This window comes from Phascolarctos cinereus, unplaced genomic scaffold (genome assembly GCF_003287225.1).
Source record: "Phascolarctos cinereus isolate Bilbo 61053 unplaced genomic scaffold, phaCin_HiC Scaffold_1;HRSCAF=81, whole genome shotgun sequence".
NCBI lineage: Eukaryota > Metazoa > Chordata > Mammalia > Diprotodontia > Phascolarctidae > Phascolarctos > Phascolarctos cinereus.
This window is the reverse complement of record NW_027555514.1, coordinates 228,752,976-228,772,231: the sequence shown is the minus strand read 5'-3', so window position 1 is coordinate 228,772,231 and position 19,256 is coordinate 228,752,976. Positions and strand designations below refer to the sequence as shown.

Here is a 19,256-nt window from a genome sequence, read left to right as displayed (position 1 = left end):
CACTCCAGTATCTTGGTCAAGAAAACCCCCAAAGGGGTCATGAAGAGTGGAGCACAACTGAAAACAACTTAACAACAAATACATGAAATGTCCACCTCACAGGGTTGCTAAGAGGATTAACTGACATAATATATATAAAGCACTTTCCACACATTAATATTCTATACAAATGCCAATCACTATTTATCTGGCATTATTGGAGAATGAACAGCTTCACTGACAAATATTCCGAACAATTCTTAGCCCCCTAGTTGCCAAATATTTACTTAGGACAATGTTTTTGATGGAAACCTTCCTAAATTATATTAAATTTTAACTTCCCTGTCTTTATAAACAGAGAATACTGAAGATAATTTAACCTTTTCTTGTTAACTTCTGATGACTCAGGGTCATTATAAAACTCTATTCTTTTACTCTACAGCAATATACATAGGTCTTAGGCCCTCTTTGGAGCTGTTGGGTTTTTTTTTTTTTCGGTCAGGCTATTACCCTGGCCTAGGAATTCCAATTTTCCCTCTCCCCTTCCCCATTTGTAGCTTCTAATCTGCTATACATGGAGAAATAAAATAACCAAATTTATTAATTACATTAATAGTTAAAAAGCGAAAATTTGAAAGTTTATTGTTAGTACAGGAAATTTATAACTTTTTTTTTTTACATGGATGGGCCTTTTTCTTTAGAGGTTTAGGGGGAAGGCTGCCCCAACTCCAGATAAATGGGATAATGTAATTAAGCAGCAAATGGATCTTTTTTAAAAATAAAATTATTGTGGGTTTAACAGGAGAGGATGTGACCCCACATGAAACACTCCCTTCCCGTGTGATAATATATTTTAGCGAGGAAACAGACCCTTTCTCTTTCATGAGCAATCAACAATAGCTCTAACAGAAAGTCCCCAGGTTCACCCATAAACTTGGCACCAGGATCTTAGGATCATAGGATTTTTGAGTGGGAAGGAACCTTGGAAGCACCCCCTAATTTTGCAGCTGAAGAAACTGAGGCCCAGAGAGAAGTGATGGACTACATCAAGGTTCAAAGGGGAGTAACAGAGCAAGGACCTCAAATCCAGTGCCCTTAATTGCAGGTCAAACTTAAAATGGGTCCATTATCCAAAGACTGCAATCTATGAGCAAGTTGGGTCACCTTACCCAAAGCTCTGATTTCCATTATGAGATGTCTTCTAAATGAAATGATATGATATAATAGAGCAATGAAACTTTGGAAAGAAGCCACATGTAATTAGATAACTCCTTACTAGGGAATTGGACAGTCTATATGCCAGAGTTTTGAATTCCCTGGGTCCAGTCTAAAGGAAAATGTCTAGCTGAATCAGTCAGCTCTCTGAAGGCAAACATTTCTCTTTTAATGTATTGGACAGACCTGATTAAAGCCAAGCCATGATTCCAACCTGAAAAGTGTGATGCAGAGAGGAAGAGAGAGAGAGTGCCTACACTCTCTTCCCACTAGGACTATACCTGATGTCTTGTGTGCGAGTTCCTCCGTCCTCGGCTAGAAGCATTATTAGAAATACAGGATGAAACGGAGATAGAGAGTAAACACAGCAGAGATATAAGGTACAGACTATAAGGTCTCACAATTTCACCCAATATAATGAATTCCTCAAGTCATGGGAAATACAAGCAATTTTGTTTTTTGGGTCCATACTGCCCCACACCTCCTTGCCATGAGGCTCTCAATGATTCTGTATAACTCATTTTGCAATCTGGAAAAATACTGTTTAATCAAATCTTTTAAAAGATAATGTAGCCTCTCTTTACAAAGGCCTTAAAAATGACAACAGTAACAACTCTCAACACCAGGTATACCTGGTATACCAAACCAAACTAACAACATGCAGGACCAACCCCTTCCCTCTGAGGGAATTTGATCCAAATATCAAATTCTCTTCTTTCCCCTCTGACTTCAGGAAATATTATATTGCTCTTCTGGGAAAGCAAAGAGCCCCAGGACAGACTTGTATATAATGATCTGCCTCCTTTTATAAGAGGCCTAGACCATTATAGTAATAAGTGTGGAGATTAGCCACCCAAATAGCTGGTGCCAGTACCTTGATGAATGTTTCCAAATCCCCATTAAACAACTTAGCATTATACTGTGATCGGGGTCTGGGCTTCCTGTGTTTCTGGGGCTTAGGGGGAACATTTGGAGGCCTAAGGGAAGGGAATATAATTACTGAGTAGAGAACAAATCAAACAATAAATGAAACACCCAAAGGTCATGTCAAAATTACATATACGAGGAACCTCTGTTAAGAAGTCACCACTGCCCACCCACATAAGAAACACAATGTCTCACCGCTGACTTTATTAATAAGATAGACAATACATGGAATCAGACTTTTGGTATCCCCTGTATTTTTGTAGCTAGTATCACAGACCATCTGGATTGGTAGGGCAGAAGTCACATCAATTGGTTAACATAACACACATGCTAAGAAATCACAGGCTTACTAAAATAGTGACTTGGGTGGAATTTTTACGAATTTAAATGAAATGATTTATGGTTATAATCTAATGTTCTATCAATGTTTAATAATAAAAATACCTCAGGAGAATGCTGGGATTTTTATCCTGGGTATTAGTGGTTATGGATAAATTATGAGTGCAAAAAGCAGGGTTCAAAAATCTCCCTTCCCTCCACCCCACATTTGTGTTGCATCCAGTGATTAGAATGTAATTCCTTGAAGGAAGGGAGGGATGGTCTCACTTTTGCATTTGCATCCCTAATACAAATACAGGATCTGTCTAATAGAAGGTGCTTAAAACTTATTGAATTGAAGACCCATTCCAGTATTTTCTCAGTAGAAGGAAGAAAGAACAATTTTATTTCTTTTTTTTTAAGCTTTCCAGACAGTATTTTATTTTTTCCCAATTACATATCAACAATATTCTTTAAAAGAAATCATCACACTACCTAAATATGTTTTTCATATAACAGTTATAATATGCTCAATATATAACTTTTCCACCTGACTGATTCTGTATCATTAATCATATATTCATCTATCTACCTAAAAGCATTGATTTAGAGAAGAAAATAGCTTAGTCCAAACAAGTTATTTCATAGATGAGTAAACTGAGATCCTGAGAAGTCTTACTCAAGGACAACTTGGGACCAAATGGCAGACCTGGAATTAGAACCCAGACAAGTCTTCTGACTTCAAATTCAGTACTTTCCCCACATAGCTATATGTGTTTTACTCTACGTACAGTACAAGCTTGTTTCCTGCCTGAATTCTTTATTTGGACTATTTTATTGTGCAAAAGCTCAGATTGTAGAGTGGGGGCTTCCTAACCCATTTCCACTATATTTATTTTTGATATCCCATTTATTTACATATTGTATACCACTGAAGAGATCTCTTCAGCCTATCTCCCATGGCAAATCTCATAAGGAATATAGATTTAGAACTGGAAGGAAGCTTAGAGACCATCTAGTCCATCCCTTTGTTTTACAGATGAGAAACCCTGAGGACCAGAGAGTTAAGCAAAGTTGGGACTCAAACAGAGGTTCTTGTCTTCTAAACTGGGGGCTAGAAACAGCAACTTGAATTTACTTTATACATGATAGTACTAACCATAAAGATGCAGACCCCTTCTCCTATAAGATTTGGTTGGCATTTGTTTTAGTTACTATGGATGTACAGGATTTTATGATACTTTTTAAAAAGGGGGAAAAAGTTCTTGAATAAAGTACAGCAGAAAATATGGCACAGGAAATAGATCAAAGCTAAATCTTTTGGGAAATGTACTTATTAATTAATTAATAAAAGGTATTACAAACTCATAAGCTTCCTGACAGAAAAGCTACTAATGAATCCATGTCTACTGAGAAACCTGGCTATGTATGTAGAATAACAATGCAAAAACCAAGGACGAAATTTTGTCCCTCTGCCTTGAAAGTGAACAAATTTGGCCCCTAAGGAGAAAAATCAAGAGTTGATGGCTTCACTGGCAAGCTGCTTTTCAGCTTCCTAGCATATCTGAAGAATTCATCTGCAGACATGCTCACCTGACCAGTGGGGTAGAAGGCCTTGAACCCCATGACTAGTAGGCAAATTTGTGTTTTTGTAAATTGTCCACAGAAGAAGATGAGAAGGACAATGAGAAAGACTATGATCATATGTCAAGCTCTTAGCTAGGTAGGCTGGGATTTTCTGCTATCACTATAATTATTGGGTTAGCTTTTGCAATCTTAATTAGGAGGTGAGAAAAGGCATGTGGACTACTGAATAGGTAATGCCACAGGAGGGAAGGAACAACTCAGTTGCTGCCCAGTGGGTCCTTTGAATAGCAAAGATGTGACAATGGGTGGCATCTAACTACTTCAGTCACTTTAAACATATCAAAAAGCTTCCCAGTCATTAGATTCTATGACAATGAAATGGCTTTTTAAAGTTAGGCTTTTCTGCATTGGGTCTATTATTTTTGGAAGGTCACTGATTAAAAGGAAAATGAAATCAGAAGACTTATATCAAGCTAGAATCTCACTTAAATATCTGTGGGCAATATAGGTCTTAGAATATAGCTAATAGGTGAAACCATTAGAAACAGGTCACTGGTACTAGTGTCTTGAATGACTTCTAACTGCTATGCTCAGGGCCTGACAATTGCTTCATGAAAAGAAGCCGTTATCTGAAATGGGCTAGTGTTCTAATAGTGGCCTAACAAAGGAAATTTTAGATTAAGATGGAGTGTCTTGCATTAGTTACAGAAAAGAAGGAGGGGGGGGAAAGCCCATGTCAAAGAATTGTTTCTGGGGTAGCAAAAAAGCAGGGCAAGATGGTTGCCCATCGATTGGGAAAGGGCTGAATAAATTGTGGTCTGTGGATATAAAGGAACATTATTGTACCATAAGAAATGCTGAGTTTGAGGAACTCATAGGGAAACGGTGAAGATTTGATACTGAGCCACAGAAGATGAACCAGTAGAACCATACACTCAAAGACTACAGTAATAATGTAAATAAAAACAGTATTAAAAAGCAGCTAAGCTCAGATTACTGTTAATGACTAGTCTTGGTCCTAGAGGATACATAATGAAACACATTTCCTTCACCTTGGTAGAGAGGTGGAGGCCCATGGGCACAGAAAGCTACGTATTTTGTCAGGTGCATTTGTTTTATTGGTTGGTTTTGCTTAACTGTGTTTTTGTTATAAAAGAGGGCTCAATGGGAGACAGTGTAATATTGGGAAATGATCAGTACAGAAAATAAAACTGTTACTGAGAACTGATTGTCACAGAACTTAAAAGCTTCGTAGTTTTCTTTTTGAAAACCTTGAAAAAACAATAGCTATAACTGTCTAGTTGGTTCACTAAAAAAAGCGACAGGTTCACTTTTTCAAATAGGAACATTATTAAAGTTCTAAAAACCATCTGGTGAATTTGGGTGAAGGGCAGTAAAGCCATTTCCTAAATATACCACTTAGCCCAAAGAAAACTTGGCATCCCACTGTAAAATCTTTCTAATGCTGATTAGAATTGCTCCCAATGCTGCCATATCAGCCTTTAAAGAGAAAACCAAACCTTCCTAACTTTTCCCAATCTGAATTGGAATCAGCTTAAACAATAATTTCATTGGATCACCCACGGTTGTGACTCTGAAGTCTTTAGATAACAGAAAAACTACAACTATTTGAAAGGGTTGGATTAAAGTTGAAGAAAATGGTTTTTGAAGGGGTAGAGGATTACCCTATTTGGGTCATTCCACATAGACAAGGTGGGACAAGAAAGGCCTTGACAGTAGTTCATGTGAAAAAAGACCTGGGGTTTTTTAGTAGGCTTCACATTGACATAAATCAACAGTGTAAAAGGGTAAGTAAAAAAAAAAAAGCAAAAGTATTGTGGGCTACTTGGTGTCTCGGACTAGGACGGGAATAGTCCTCCTGTATTCTGTCCTGATTAGATCCTATCTAGAGTATGCTAGTTCTGATGCCATATTTTAGGAGAAAGACATTAAGAAACTAGAAGTAGCTAGACGAAAGTGGCCAAGGCAGTAAAGAGTCTCAATATTATTTCATATTAGAATTAGTTGAAAGAATTAGAGATGTTTAGCCTGTAAAAGACTTGGGGACTGGGATGGTGAGGTGGTGGAGAGGACGCGCTAGCTGCCTCCAAGCATTAGAATGGCTCTGCTAGGTATGAGAGAGTAGGCTTTTCACACTTGATCCCTGAGGCCACAACCTGGAGGAAGGGGTCAAAGCTGAAAAAGCAGCATATATAGACTTGACATCAGGAAAAGCTTCCTAACAATTCAAGTTGTCCCAAAGCAGAAAAGGGTGGTTCTTCCCTTCACTAGAGCTTTTCTCGCAAGAGGCTGCAAGATCACTTATCTTCAATATGGTATAGAAGAAATTCTTATTCAGGTCTGAGTTGGCCTCCAAGATCTGTCCCAATTCTGAGATCTCCTCTTTTCACAATAAAGGAAGAGGGTGGGGGAAAATAACTCCATTTGCTTGTGTGTGTGTGTGTGTGTGTGTGTGTGTGTGTGCGCGTGCTTGTGAATGATCCAATCCTATAATCCCCTTTTGTCTGGAATCTTTCTGGAGCCTCTAAGTGCTCTGATTCAGACAATCCAAGACCTTGGGCTCTTGTTACCAAACTGCCTCATAAGAACACTTTACTGTCCCACTGGGAAGTCCTCAGAAATACATAAATGCAAATCCAGTTTTACTAGAAACCTGAATCTACTACATGGGTTTCACATACATTGGGAAAGCCTTTCCATTTCTGATGATTTAAAATTTTCATTGTCCCTTGACAAAGGGTAGGAATAACAAATGAGCAAGACTCAAACATTTTCCTACCTTGTGGTCATATATTCAGCTCTGTGACCTAAGGGAACAGAAAGAAAATAATTTAAGTTGATGGAAACAGATAAGCCTATTTTTTGTTTCTTTATCACTTACCCTTATAATACTTTTTCTTTTTTGTGCACACCAAGTTTACAATTACTCACACACTAAGTAAATATTAGTATCCTACTGGGAAACACAAGGTTAACATAAACTAAGAAATATATTCCAAGGCAAATATTTCCAACATCCCCTTCGCGATTTAAAAAAAAAATTCTGTAGGCTAACTTGGCATCATGCATAATGTCTCTAAAAAGTTAGAGCAGCTTATGTTTTTATTGAATTACATCAGCCATAAATTGAGGCCTTCTCATAAGATTGACTTTCATTGATTTATACCCCATAGTTCCCTCTGCTCAGACTTGTTGGGTGTTAAAGAAAAAATGTCCTGCCATGAGATTTGAATGTAAGCCCCTTGAAGACAGGAACAATTCCCCTTGTATGCCCAGCCTTTAGTATGTATATGTGTATGTATATATGTGTGTGTGTGTGTGTGTGTGTGTATACATAATACACACACACACATATACATATACACATACATACACATACTGTAGTTCATGTACTATAGTATACAGTAGTACACAGCAAATCTTTAATAAATATTGAATTGAATGGAAATGAATCTGAAGGTTCAAAACCAGTTGGGGGGGGGTCTCTTGTGAACTTAACTCTGTATCTTCTTGTCTGGGACCAAATACAGGAGCAGAAACAAGCTACTTTCTGGCATTTTTGGGAAATGGGGAGGGGAGTCTGATGTTTCTACTTTTATGCATTAAGTCCTGCTTGATCTTAGACATTAGGGCTAAAGATAACAGGATGATAATATGCTACCAAAATGCAATCAGGATTCAAATGCCATTATTTATTTTTAATGGTTTGTATTAGGGGCAGGGCACATAGATTTATTTGGAAATATTGACCTGCCTATAGGGCAGCTAGTTGGCTCAATGGATAGAACACTAAGCCTGGAGTCAGGAAGACCTGAATTCAAACTTGGCCTCAGACACTGACTAGCTGTGTGATCCTGGGCAAGTCACTTCTGTTTGCCTCAATCCACTGGAGAAGGAAATGGAAAACCAGTCCAGTATCTTTACCAAGAACACCCCACGGACAGCACGGTTCATGGGGTCACAAAGAGTTGGACAAGACTGAACAACAACATTGATAGGATTTAGATTAAAATGGTATTTTGCTGCAATATGCAATTACAGACCTGGGAGGTGGTTAGGTTTTATAATCACAAATGACATTTGATTGTTGACATTAAGGCATGACAGTGTTCAGTTTTTGCTGCTTCAACTAACACATGAATGAGCTCAAAACCTTTCTTTTGGGTTCCCTGTCACTTGAAATGATGGGCTCTTTTTATAGAATTTTATGTCTCTTCAGTTTTGTTTTCATCTGTGATTGGGTGTTTGCATGGTGCTCCCACAATCTAAGCTAATTTTAAGTCTGCATGGGTTTGAAGGTTGCCACCTGCTCTGATATTTCAGGGTTGGCCAGGAGAGTATAAGGGATGCATGTGGCACCCTATCATGCTCTAAGGCACCCCAACATTCTTCTACTTTGTTGTTGTTGTTATTTCAGTTCTGTTTGACTCCGCATGACCCCATTTGGGATTTTCTTGGCAAAGATATCGGAGTGGCTTGCCATTTCCTTCTCCAACTCATTTTATAGATGAGAAAACTGAGGCAAAAAGGGTTAAGTGACTTGCCCAGGGTCACTCAGCTAGTAAGTGTCTTAAGCCAGATTTGAACTCATAAATACGAGTCTTCCTGACTCCAGGCCTGGCACTCTATCCACTGTGTCACCTTACTGCCCTATATTCTTCTATAACAGCTTAGAAATAGACCTGGCCTATTAAGGTTATTTTGTAGTACACTCCTTAATATCACAATTCCTGGAATTATCTCCTTTCTTTACCTCTAAGCCTCTTGTAATCTCTAGCTCTATCCCATTACATGAGACCTTTCCTGACTCCCCCGGTTGTCAGGGCTCTCTCCCTACCCCAATATTCTGTATTTGTGTCACATACATTTTGTATTTACTTATTTCTGTACAAGTTCTATCCCTTGTATCCTGCCAATCACCCACCCCAATCCCTACCCACTCCATGAAGTTCCTTGAGCATATTAAATTGAGCAATGCAAGGATTCTAACTTGAAATTTTTAATTGCCTTGTTGTAGGTGATAAATGAATTCTACCAGGTCACTGGATGACTTTCTAGCCAAGCACCCCCTCGTCTACTGACTGGCCCATCAGGTATTTGGCAGATCTTAGGGAAGAGCTGCCTCATTGAAAGTCATACATGGAATCACAGGGTTTTAAGTTGGAAGGGAAATCAACATTCAAGTAGCCCAGCCCCTTTGTTTGAAGATAAGACTGCTGAGGCCCAGAGACATTACTTGCCCACGGACAGAGATATTAAATTACAAAGTTGATATTAAAGTCCAGGTCCACTGATTCCAAATTCAGTGATTCCCCCCCCCCCCAACAGCTGCTGCCTCTAATTACTATTAAAGAGAAAAGTCTTTATTATTAAGGGATAAGAACCTGTGATGGGCAGCTAGGTGGTACAGCGCATAGAGTGCTGGGCCTGGAGTCAGGAAGATTCATCTTTGTGAGTTCAAATCTGGCCTCAGACATTTACTAGCTGGGTGACTCTGGGCAAATCACCTAATCCTTTTTGCCTCAGTTTCCTCATCTGTAAAATGAGTTGGAGAAGAAAATGGCAAACCACTCGAGTATGTTTACCAAGAAAATCCGAAAGGGGTCACAAAGAGTCAGACATGACTAGATCACAACAAAAGAATTCTGTAATGGTTCTTCCCTTTCTTGGAGGGGTGGACTGGAATACTTACCATAAATGGTAGGACTACACTCTGATCCCTGGCCAAAGGGCATGTATGACCCAGAAATTCCTGATTGAGCCCCATGATTGATTGGGTTATGGAGAAGGTGATTAGCAGTAAAGCCAGAAGGAAGCAGGGCTTCATCATCCATATAGAAACATGCAGGCTCTTGATTTATTGACTAGGTGCAGATATCTGTAAAAGCTCATCCGGGTGTTATGAGAGCTGAGCTTCACTCTTAACTTTCACAAATACATTTTGTCAACATACAATATCAGAAAAAGCAGTATGTCATAGTAAACATTGAGCCAGCCTCAGAGTCTAGAAGCCCTGGGTTCAAGTGCTGCCTCTTCTATGGCTGTATGATTCTGGGCAGGTCACTTAATCTCTTAGCCACTTGCTAAGAATGCAAATTGAAGACAAGGTGCTGACCATGGGATTCCCTCACCCGTATTCCACTGAAATTATAGGTCTAATTCCCCTCTCCTATAGTACCATCAACAGCATAAATTCCCTTGAATACTAATCCAGAAAGATAATTTGTAGAGTCCAATGTAATTCCAAGGCTCAAAAACATAAAACTGAAAATGAACAGAAGCTTTAACAGTCAAAAAGCTAAAAGTGGGTGGAGACACAGACTAGAGTTGACAAATGTATGTCATTTTCTAACCTTTCTCGTTTCCTTAAAAGGGGAATCATCTATGGAGGTACATTTCTAGAGAAAGCAATTATTCATATTCAGGTTTTCTTTGGAAAGTATACTTACTCAAGTGGCAATAAAAGAGTACAGCCAAATAGCCTACTTAATTTTGTTCTCAGAAGCCTTAGGTCATGGACTAGAAATAGGGATATGATATGAATTCAGCTTCCAGTGTCAAACCCTCTGAATTAAGCAAAAAAGAAAAAAAAACAACAAAATACCAAACCAACCAAAAAACAAAAACTTTAATGATTAATTAAAGTCAGCCTCTTTAACTTCAAAGCAGCAAAAACACTCCCTGAAATGAAACAAACAAACAAACAAAAACACAACCAAAACATGACACTGATTGGAAGAACTCATTGCCCAATATTTTAGAAGTCCAAACCAATTCCTCAGATACACAGGCCCTATTCATTTCATTCGTTTTTGTTAAAAAAAAAAAAAGAAAGAAACCTTGTGCCATTAAATACTGTTATTCCATTATACGTTATTGAAAAATAAAGCTTTTTTTGGCTTCATCGATGCCAACCTATTATCTAGTTTCTTCCTACATTTCAGTGAGCTTAGATAATGAACTTTCAATGATAATTTCAATGTTGTCACCTTTGCAGATGTGAGAGCAGCAAAGTAAGTTTTGTAAAAGTGTAAATCAATAAGTATATATTAAGTGCTTACTCTGTGCTGGAAACAATGCTAAGCATTGGGGATGTAGTCCCTGTCCTCAAGTGGCTTAAACTCTTACAGAGAAGACAACATATATAAATCAGAACACTCAAGAAAAATAGAGAATTGATAGAAGGCAACCTCAGAGGGAAGGGTGCCAGTCCTCGGGGGGGGGTGGTGGTGGGAAGGCCAAGAAAAGTCTCCTGGAGGAGATGGCGCTTGAGGTGAGTCTTAAAGAAAGCCAGAGGCTGGGAGGGAGAGAATTCCAAGTATGGGGAATGGCCAGTTGTTGTCTGTTGCTTGTTCTTGAAGAGGACCATGACATCAGGCAGGTGATGCCATGACATGCAAGCGATTTTGATTTTTTTTTTTTGTGATTTGGATTTAAGTGAGGGAGAGCTGTGCAAAGTCACCAGCCTCACTCTCTCCTCCAGAGCCATCCGGGTCAGTGGCAAGATATAGATCAGGATGACTAGAGATGGCCCTGGTGAATGGCCAGTACAAAGGCACAGAGAAGATGGAGTGTTAGGTTGTGTACGAGGTTACAAGCAGGCCAGTAGGTCTAGAGTGCACGGAAGTAGAACGTAAGAAGATTAGAAAGGTAAGAAGGGTCTAGGTTGTGAAGAGCTTTAAATGTCAAATAAAGGCTTTTATATTTGATCTTGGAGGCAGTAGGTAATTAGAGACAGAGTGTGACCATGGTCACACCAATGCTTTAGGAAAACCCCTTTGGCAACGGCATGGAAGATGGACTGTGGTGCACTTCAGACAGGAAGACCATTTAGCAAGCTTTTGGAAGCAAGTCAATGGAAGAGAGTGACAAGGACCTGAAAATCTGAATGAGAGTGGTAGCTGTGTCTGTAGAGAGAAGGGGACATACAAGAGATATGGAGAAAGGAATGACAAGATTGGGCAACTGAAGCGACATGTGGGGTAAGGGAAGAGTTGAGGATGACACCAGGGCTGTAAAACTGGATGATGGGAAGGAGGATAATGTCCTTGAAAGTGGTAGGGTCAGCAATAAGATAGGCAAACCCACTGGGTAAATCTTTGAGTTAAGAGCTATTTGTTTTGTCACAAAGGTAACTTTTGTAATAATATGTATAATATAATTCATACATGCAATTTCTGCTGTGCCACTTCAGAACTTTGTGGCCCCTTTCCTGGTGCCCTTACATCACCCAGGCTGTTGCTGAGTTGTTTCCGTCATATCCGACTCTCTGTGACCCCATTTGGGGTTTTTTTGGCAAGGGAATGCTTTGCCATTTACTTCTCCAGTTCCTTTTACAGATGAGGAAAATGAATCAAACAGGGTTAAGCGAATTGCCCAGGGTCACATAGTGAGTAAGTGTCTAAGGCCACATTTGAACTCAGGTCCTCCTGACTCCTGGCCTGGCACACTATCCACTGTGCTACCTCGCTGCCCATAAAGGCAGGGTATTTCTTTATTAATTATTAAGAGAGGGAGTATAATATATGGATTGCCCACCAGGCTAGTGGTCTCGCCAGGGCTTTCATGCATGGGATAACATTCCTGAAAGATTATAGTATCCCCACTCGCCATTACAAGACGTTCGGACTGCAGATGCCTAGAAAGTCACCCCCATTACTGAGCCTGCAGCTTTAAATGGTGGTGCTGGCTGGGAGAGAAGTTAATCTAAGAGCTAAAATGGAATCCTGTTCAAAACAGTAAACTGTGAAATGTACAGTCTATATGGAGCTCTTGAGCACAAACCCTCACCTTGTCTGTGGTCTCTGTTCTCAGTCACAGCTTCCCTCCAACACCCATAGATTCATAGGCTTAGCCTACTGATATCACATAATTTATTGAACATAGCAAAAATAAAAGAAACCAAATCAAATGCTGTAATGTGGAGTCATCTAGCTCCAGCCATCTTCTAAACCTCCTCCCACTTGCCCTACCAGATCCCTGGATGTGGCAGGGAGAGAGTCCAAAGTTACTCTCACCTGAAACTCATGGAAAGGAACAAGGAAAGACGTGTATTTTGGGATATGGGAGAGCAGGAGAGAAAGGAGTCATCTACCCTTCAGTTCAGTAGTCCAATACTAGTAGAACAGATGTAAGTCTGAGGACTCATGATCCTCCCTTCTCATACTGTTTTTCATCTGTTTAGTATAATTTTCTTTCCCCAAAAATTCATCCCTATTTCAAATTTCCATATTTCTGTCATGAGTACCACCATCCTTCCAGTTACCTGAGTTCACAACTTGATGGCATCCTCAATACCTTACTTTCTCTTCTAGCATTCATCTCTTTATCTCTACTTACACAACCACCCCCTAAGTTCAGATGCTTATCATCTCTCCCTGGGTCTATATTTCAACAGCCTCCTGATTGTTTTTCCCTCTCCAATCCATCTTCTACAAAGTTGCCAAAATAATCTTCCTAAGGTATAGCTCTAGCCATGTTATTCTCCTGCAAGAAAAATTGTGGCTCCCTAATCCATTCAGAATAAAATACAAAATCCTTATTCTTGTCTTGTAAACTAACTTTTCTAACCTTATTACATATTGTCCTCCTCGACATATTTACTCTATTATCTAGCTGAACTGAACTCCTAACTGTTCCCTGATCTCAACATATCACCTTCTACCTTGAAGCATTCATACCAGCTTTATAACCAGTGCCTAGATCCCATTCCCCATCTTTGTCTTTGAGCATCCTTATCTACTTTTGTTGTTGTTTGTCCTTTCTTCTGAAGAGGACCATGACATTGGGAAGGTGATGTCATGACTTGCAAGTAAATTGGATTTAAGTGAGGGAGGGCTGTGCAAAGTCACCAGCCTCACTTTCTCCTCCAAAGCCATCTGGGTCCAGTGGCCAGATATAAATTAGGACAACTGGAGATGGCCCCCTATCTACTTTTAGGACTCAGCTTAAGTGATACTTCTTCCTTGAAGCTTTCTCTCCTACCTTCAGCTATTTTCTCTTTCTCCTCAAAATTTCCTGAAGTTTTTTTTCCATTCTGTCTCCCATGCTCCTCAATTCCCTTTCCCTCTATTTAAATGTAGGTTGTATTACTCCTTCTTTACAACAACTTTCTTGAAGACTATTTCACATCTGTCTTTGTATACTAAGTATGAAACTTAGGGCCTTACACATAGTAAACAATATTTTTTTTTTTATTTAATTGCTCCACCCAGAAAACGTTTCCTCTTTGCCTTCAGACCACACCAGGCTCTGCAGAGTTGAAGCTATGGGCTCCACCTGAAATGCCTGCCCCTGTTTCTTTTGTACTTAACAAAATCCCACCCATCCTTCAGATCTATTTAATTCTCATTGATCTCTCTCACCTCTGATGGCCCAGGGCACATATTCCTTTTACCATTCATTTGGGCTCTTTGTCACCCAATGTCTTGAACTGTTAGTTAAATGTCTCATACACATGTAACTTGTGTCCCTAATTAGATCTTGAAGATATGGGCTATGTGCTATCCACAATTTTTGTACTCATGCTTTTAGTACAGAGTCATTACTCAATAAAGACCTGCTAAATGAATGAATGAATTAAAAAGTCTTGCCATGGCCTCCTAAGACCTCAGGGGTAAACAAGGTCTAAACCACACAATCTGAAACACAAATCTCACTTGAAGGTGGCTCTTCCTGGACCATCAACCGGACTAACTAAATCTACTGTATAGGATCTGATGTCCTTCTCCCCTGCTAAGAAAAGGGAAAATGGTATCAGGCACAAACACTTTAATATAAAGAGTCAGCTGTGTGTGACTGAAGTCACATTCAGGTTAGACCAGTTGGTTCTCTTTACCCAAGCTGGAGGGTTGGCCTATATTTGGTGCCATACCAATACCTTAAACAAAGAACAGACCTCCTATTGTGTGGAGGGAATCCAGGTCTCTCAAGCAGAAGAGAAATGGTCCCATGCGGAGTCAGCACCTTTGGCAACAACAGCTCAGGGTGAATTCCCTGATTCTAGATAAAGAAATGACAAGCTTAGACTTCACCATGTTCAATGTGTCTGCAAGCGATGTAATCTGGGATAAAGATCAACAACTGACCAGATTACAGCAGTATTTAATAAAGGCATATGAAAATAACATTAAGAGTCTGGGTTTTCTATTGGGAAGATGTAGATTCCATTCTAGACAGTGAATCACTTCCATAAAAACTCTCTGAATGTGACCTCAAGTGTCTTAACTCATGTAGTGTCTGGTGCCAAGAACGAAGTCACAGAGCTAATTCTCATAAGAGTACCATTTGCAAAGTAACATCACACCTTCTAGGTAGAATGCAGAAAATGCTTCTAAGCCTTAATGTTCACTGAGGACAAATGGTTCCTTTGTGCTCAGAAATTACATTAGAGTATGCTGCTCTATCAGACATTCTGAAAGAGATTAAAAAAAAGGGAGAGAGATTGAGAGAGAGAGAGAGAGAGAGAGAGAGAGAGAGAGAGAGAGAGAGAGAGAGAGAGACTCTTGAAAAGCTAAGAAAACTAGGCAAAGATATGTATGGCCAAGTTCTCAAAAAACTTGTCATTTTGAGTTTTTCTTCCCTGTTAAGTGAAGATTTTTACCTTACAGTCTGGAAGTCACTGCTCAGTCAGTAAGCATTTATTCAGTATCTACTATGAGGCTATAAGTGCAGCTAGGTGGTGCAGTGGATAGAGCATTGGGCCTGGAGTCAGGAAGACTCATCTTCCTGAGTTCAAATCTGGCCTTAGATATTAGCTGTGTAACCTTGGGCAAGTCATTTAACCCTGTTTACCTCAGTTTCCTCATCTGTAAAATGAGCTGAAGAAAGAAATGGCAAACCGCTCCAGTATCTTTGCCAAGAAAACCCCAAATGGCGTCATGAAAAGTTGGATACAACTGAAATGATCAACCAACAACAAAAATGGGACTACAAAGAGAAAACAGAAATTGTCCTTGACCTCAAAAGAGCTTACATATGTTTGGGGGAGATTACATATATGTAGGCACGTAGGTGGCTGGACTTGGATTCTAGAAGACGAGTTCAAATCCAGCCTCTGACACTTAACAAGTTATATGACTCTGGGCAAGTTAAATGACTTATTTGCCTCTTGTTTGCCTCAGTTTCCTCATCTGAAAAATGGAGAAGATAATAGGACGTACCTTCCAGGGTTGAGTGAAGATCAAATGAGATGATATTGGTAAAGTGCTTTGCAAACCTAAAAGTGCTATATAAATGCTAGCTATTATTATATAAGTATATATGAAATAAATATCGGTTAATTTTTTTTTTTGCAGGGATAACACTAGCATCTGGGGGGAGATGGGATGGATAAAGAAAGCCTTACTGTACAACAGAGATTCTTAACTTTATTCATATCATCAACCTCTCCGGCAGCCTAGGGATCACTATATAACTTAAGGAAATGCTAAATTTCTGTTGGAGTTTAGAAATAGAGGAGGGCTTTTGGGCCTGAATCCAGAAGGAAATAATGAATTCTAAGAGGCAGAGGTGAGGGAGGAGGATACTCTAGACATGGGAAAAAACCAGTTCAAAGGCATGGAGATAAAAGATGGAGGACAGTGTGAGAGGAATAGTAAGAAGCCTTGCTCTGGTGGACGATAGCGAGGGAAGCGCTGTCATGTAGAATTAGGTTGAAAGGGAATGTGGAGGCCATATTGTGAAGGGAAGTTTCTATTTGATCCTAGAGGCATTGGGGAACTATTGGAGCTTATTAAGTAATGGAATGACATGGTAAGAACTGCCCTTTAAAAAAATCACTTTGCCACTTGAGTGTAGGATGATGGATTGAAGAGGGGAGAGACTTGAGGCTAAGACACTATTTACAAGGCTATTGCAACGGTCCTGGTGAAAGGTGATGACTGTGTGCTTCCAGGAAAAGAGACCACTGGCAGATACAGAGAAATAAGGTAGGAAATTTGTTGACTTCCTGGGAAAGGAGGAGAGAAGATGACACATACCCTCCCTCTACTTTCAACTAAATCTCAGCAGGCCCTATAAAACATGAAGAAAAGAGAGCTAAGAGAAACAGGAGATGGGGCAGGTAAAGTGAGGATTTGATCTTGTATTTCTATTTCAATTTTTCATTTTACAAATAAACTAAGAAGCATGAACTGAATTATACAGGGCCTTCTTTTTCTTGGAATAGTTTTATTCCTAGTCAGGAGATTAACCATAATGTAAAGAAAGTTCTCAAGGAAAGCCAACACTCATTGAAAAAACAAACTGGATTCTAGAGTGGGAAATGAAACCCCAAACCCTGTAACTTACTAGAATACCAAATACCTAGAAGGGGTGGGGAACCTGAGGCCTCAAGGACACATGTGGCCCTCTAGATTCTCAAGTGAGGCCCTCTGATGGAATTCAAACCTCACAGCACAAATCTGTGTGAAGTCTGGATTCCATCGAAGGGCCTCACTTGAGGATCTAGAAGCCACATGTGGCCTCGAGGCTGCAGGTTCCCCACAAAACAAGTTATAGGGTAGAGAAGTAAGGTAGGGAGCAGCAAATGTATAGAGGTTATAGACATGGGAAGTTGGGTGTGGTTTATTAGCACAAATCCCTTTGGGACCACATTAACTCTATCACCAAAGCCTCTTTTTTAAACACCATCTACACAATCCTTCTCACCCCTTCTAATTTCCTTTCTATTGATATATGCTCTTATCTTCCCCTCCCTATGTTTAGATATGTAGTTAATTCAATTCAATATTTGTTAAATATTTACTATGTGCCAGGTATTGCGCATAGGAGTAGTGATGTAAGGATGAAAAAGTCAGTCTTTGTCCTCGGAGGGTTTATAGTCTAATAGATGCTTATACATATGCAAACGGTGCATTGAAAATACATGGACAGTTATAAATACACATATGAGATCACTGCATAACTATATAAACACATACGTATACATTGATTACTATCAACATTCCTACTTACATAGCATTTGAAGGCTTACACTTGTCTCATACTTATAAAGTAGTTAGTGTTAGGAATCATTGTTTCCATTTTACAGATGAGGAAGCTAAAGCTCAGATGAATCTGGGGACTTGTCTCCTCACACAGCTAGTAAGTACTAAAGCTGATTCCAATTTCAGACCACTTTTTCAGCTCTGATGAATCACCCCCTTCCTGATCATTTTACATCGCTTACCTTCTCCCAGTGTCCTTTGCAGCAAATCATGTTTGGCTTGAAGCTTTGTAATGAGATTACTGCCTTCCAGGTATTCTCTGAATTTCTGCACAAGAGAAGATTGATTTTCAAAAAAAAAAAAATTACCACAAAAAGTCAATATTTTGAAATAAATGTCCTTGCGTTATCTCGACTGGACCTTATGGCTCGGGAAATGAATGACGTACCATGAAGTAGAACTGTTCAGTTTCCTGCTGGTTGGCTCTTCTTTTAGCAATGCTGGGTTTACTCAAGTATGTTTCTGAGACGGTGGACTTTACAGACTCCGTGGACCGACTATGCTGGAAGCATTCTGAGACATCATAATCCTCAATGGTGACCATGTCTTGTATTGTTTGTAAGGTGGCTTCGGTTGTTTTCTTAACCTGGGGACACAAAGACATTTTATTTATCTCTCAGGAAGGAAACACCAACCATGACAAAAGTGACCTCAGGTACTATGTAGTGGGGTGAAGAGATTAGGAAATGACATGAAGAATTAAGGCAGACAGAAGTAACTGGACTGTACTGTATTTGAGACACGGGCAATGAAACAGCATGACGTAGCTGAACAGAACCCCCTAAAGACCCAGCAGATTAAGAATTAGGAAATCTGGGTACTAGTTCTGGCTGCCCTACTAACTAGCCATGGGCTCTGGTGAAAGTTGCTTAATTTCTCATCTCTATATATTTAAGAAGGAAAGAGACTTCAGCTATCAGATGTGGGTAACCCATTGATTACACTCAAGGCAGGGTGGTGCAGTGGATAGAGTGCTGGACGTGGAGTCAGGAAGACCTGAATTCTAATCCTGCCCCACTCTTTGCATTAATATACAAATGGAAGAAGGTCATAGGAATGTCACAGTCATCTCCTTTAGTTTCTTAGTCATACGTGTATATCAACAACAGCTCCTCACATTTGCATAGTTCTTAATGGTTTGAAAAGTGCTTTTCTCACAATAACTCTACTGAGTATGACTATGCTGGTTTTATAGTTGAGAAAACTCAGGTTCTGAATGGT

At 39.6% G+C, this 19,256-nt stretch overlaps 1 protein-coding gene across 1 annotated transcript in view; it reads right to left on the bottom strand.

Annotated features, from left to right (window-relative positions):
• The window catches only part of SRGAP1 (SLIT-ROBO Rho GTPase activating protein 1), a 331,212-nt gene that overhangs the window by 52,197 nt on the left and 259,759 nt on the right, over positions 1–19,256 (bottom strand). The window contains 4 exon segments of the mRNA XM_020990183.2: positions 2,069–2,171; positions 6,827–6,854; positions 18,218–18,302; positions 18,424–18,621. Coding sequence (XP_020845842.1) covers positions 2,069–2,171; positions 6,827–6,854; positions 18,218–18,302; positions 18,424–18,621 — 414 coding nt within the window.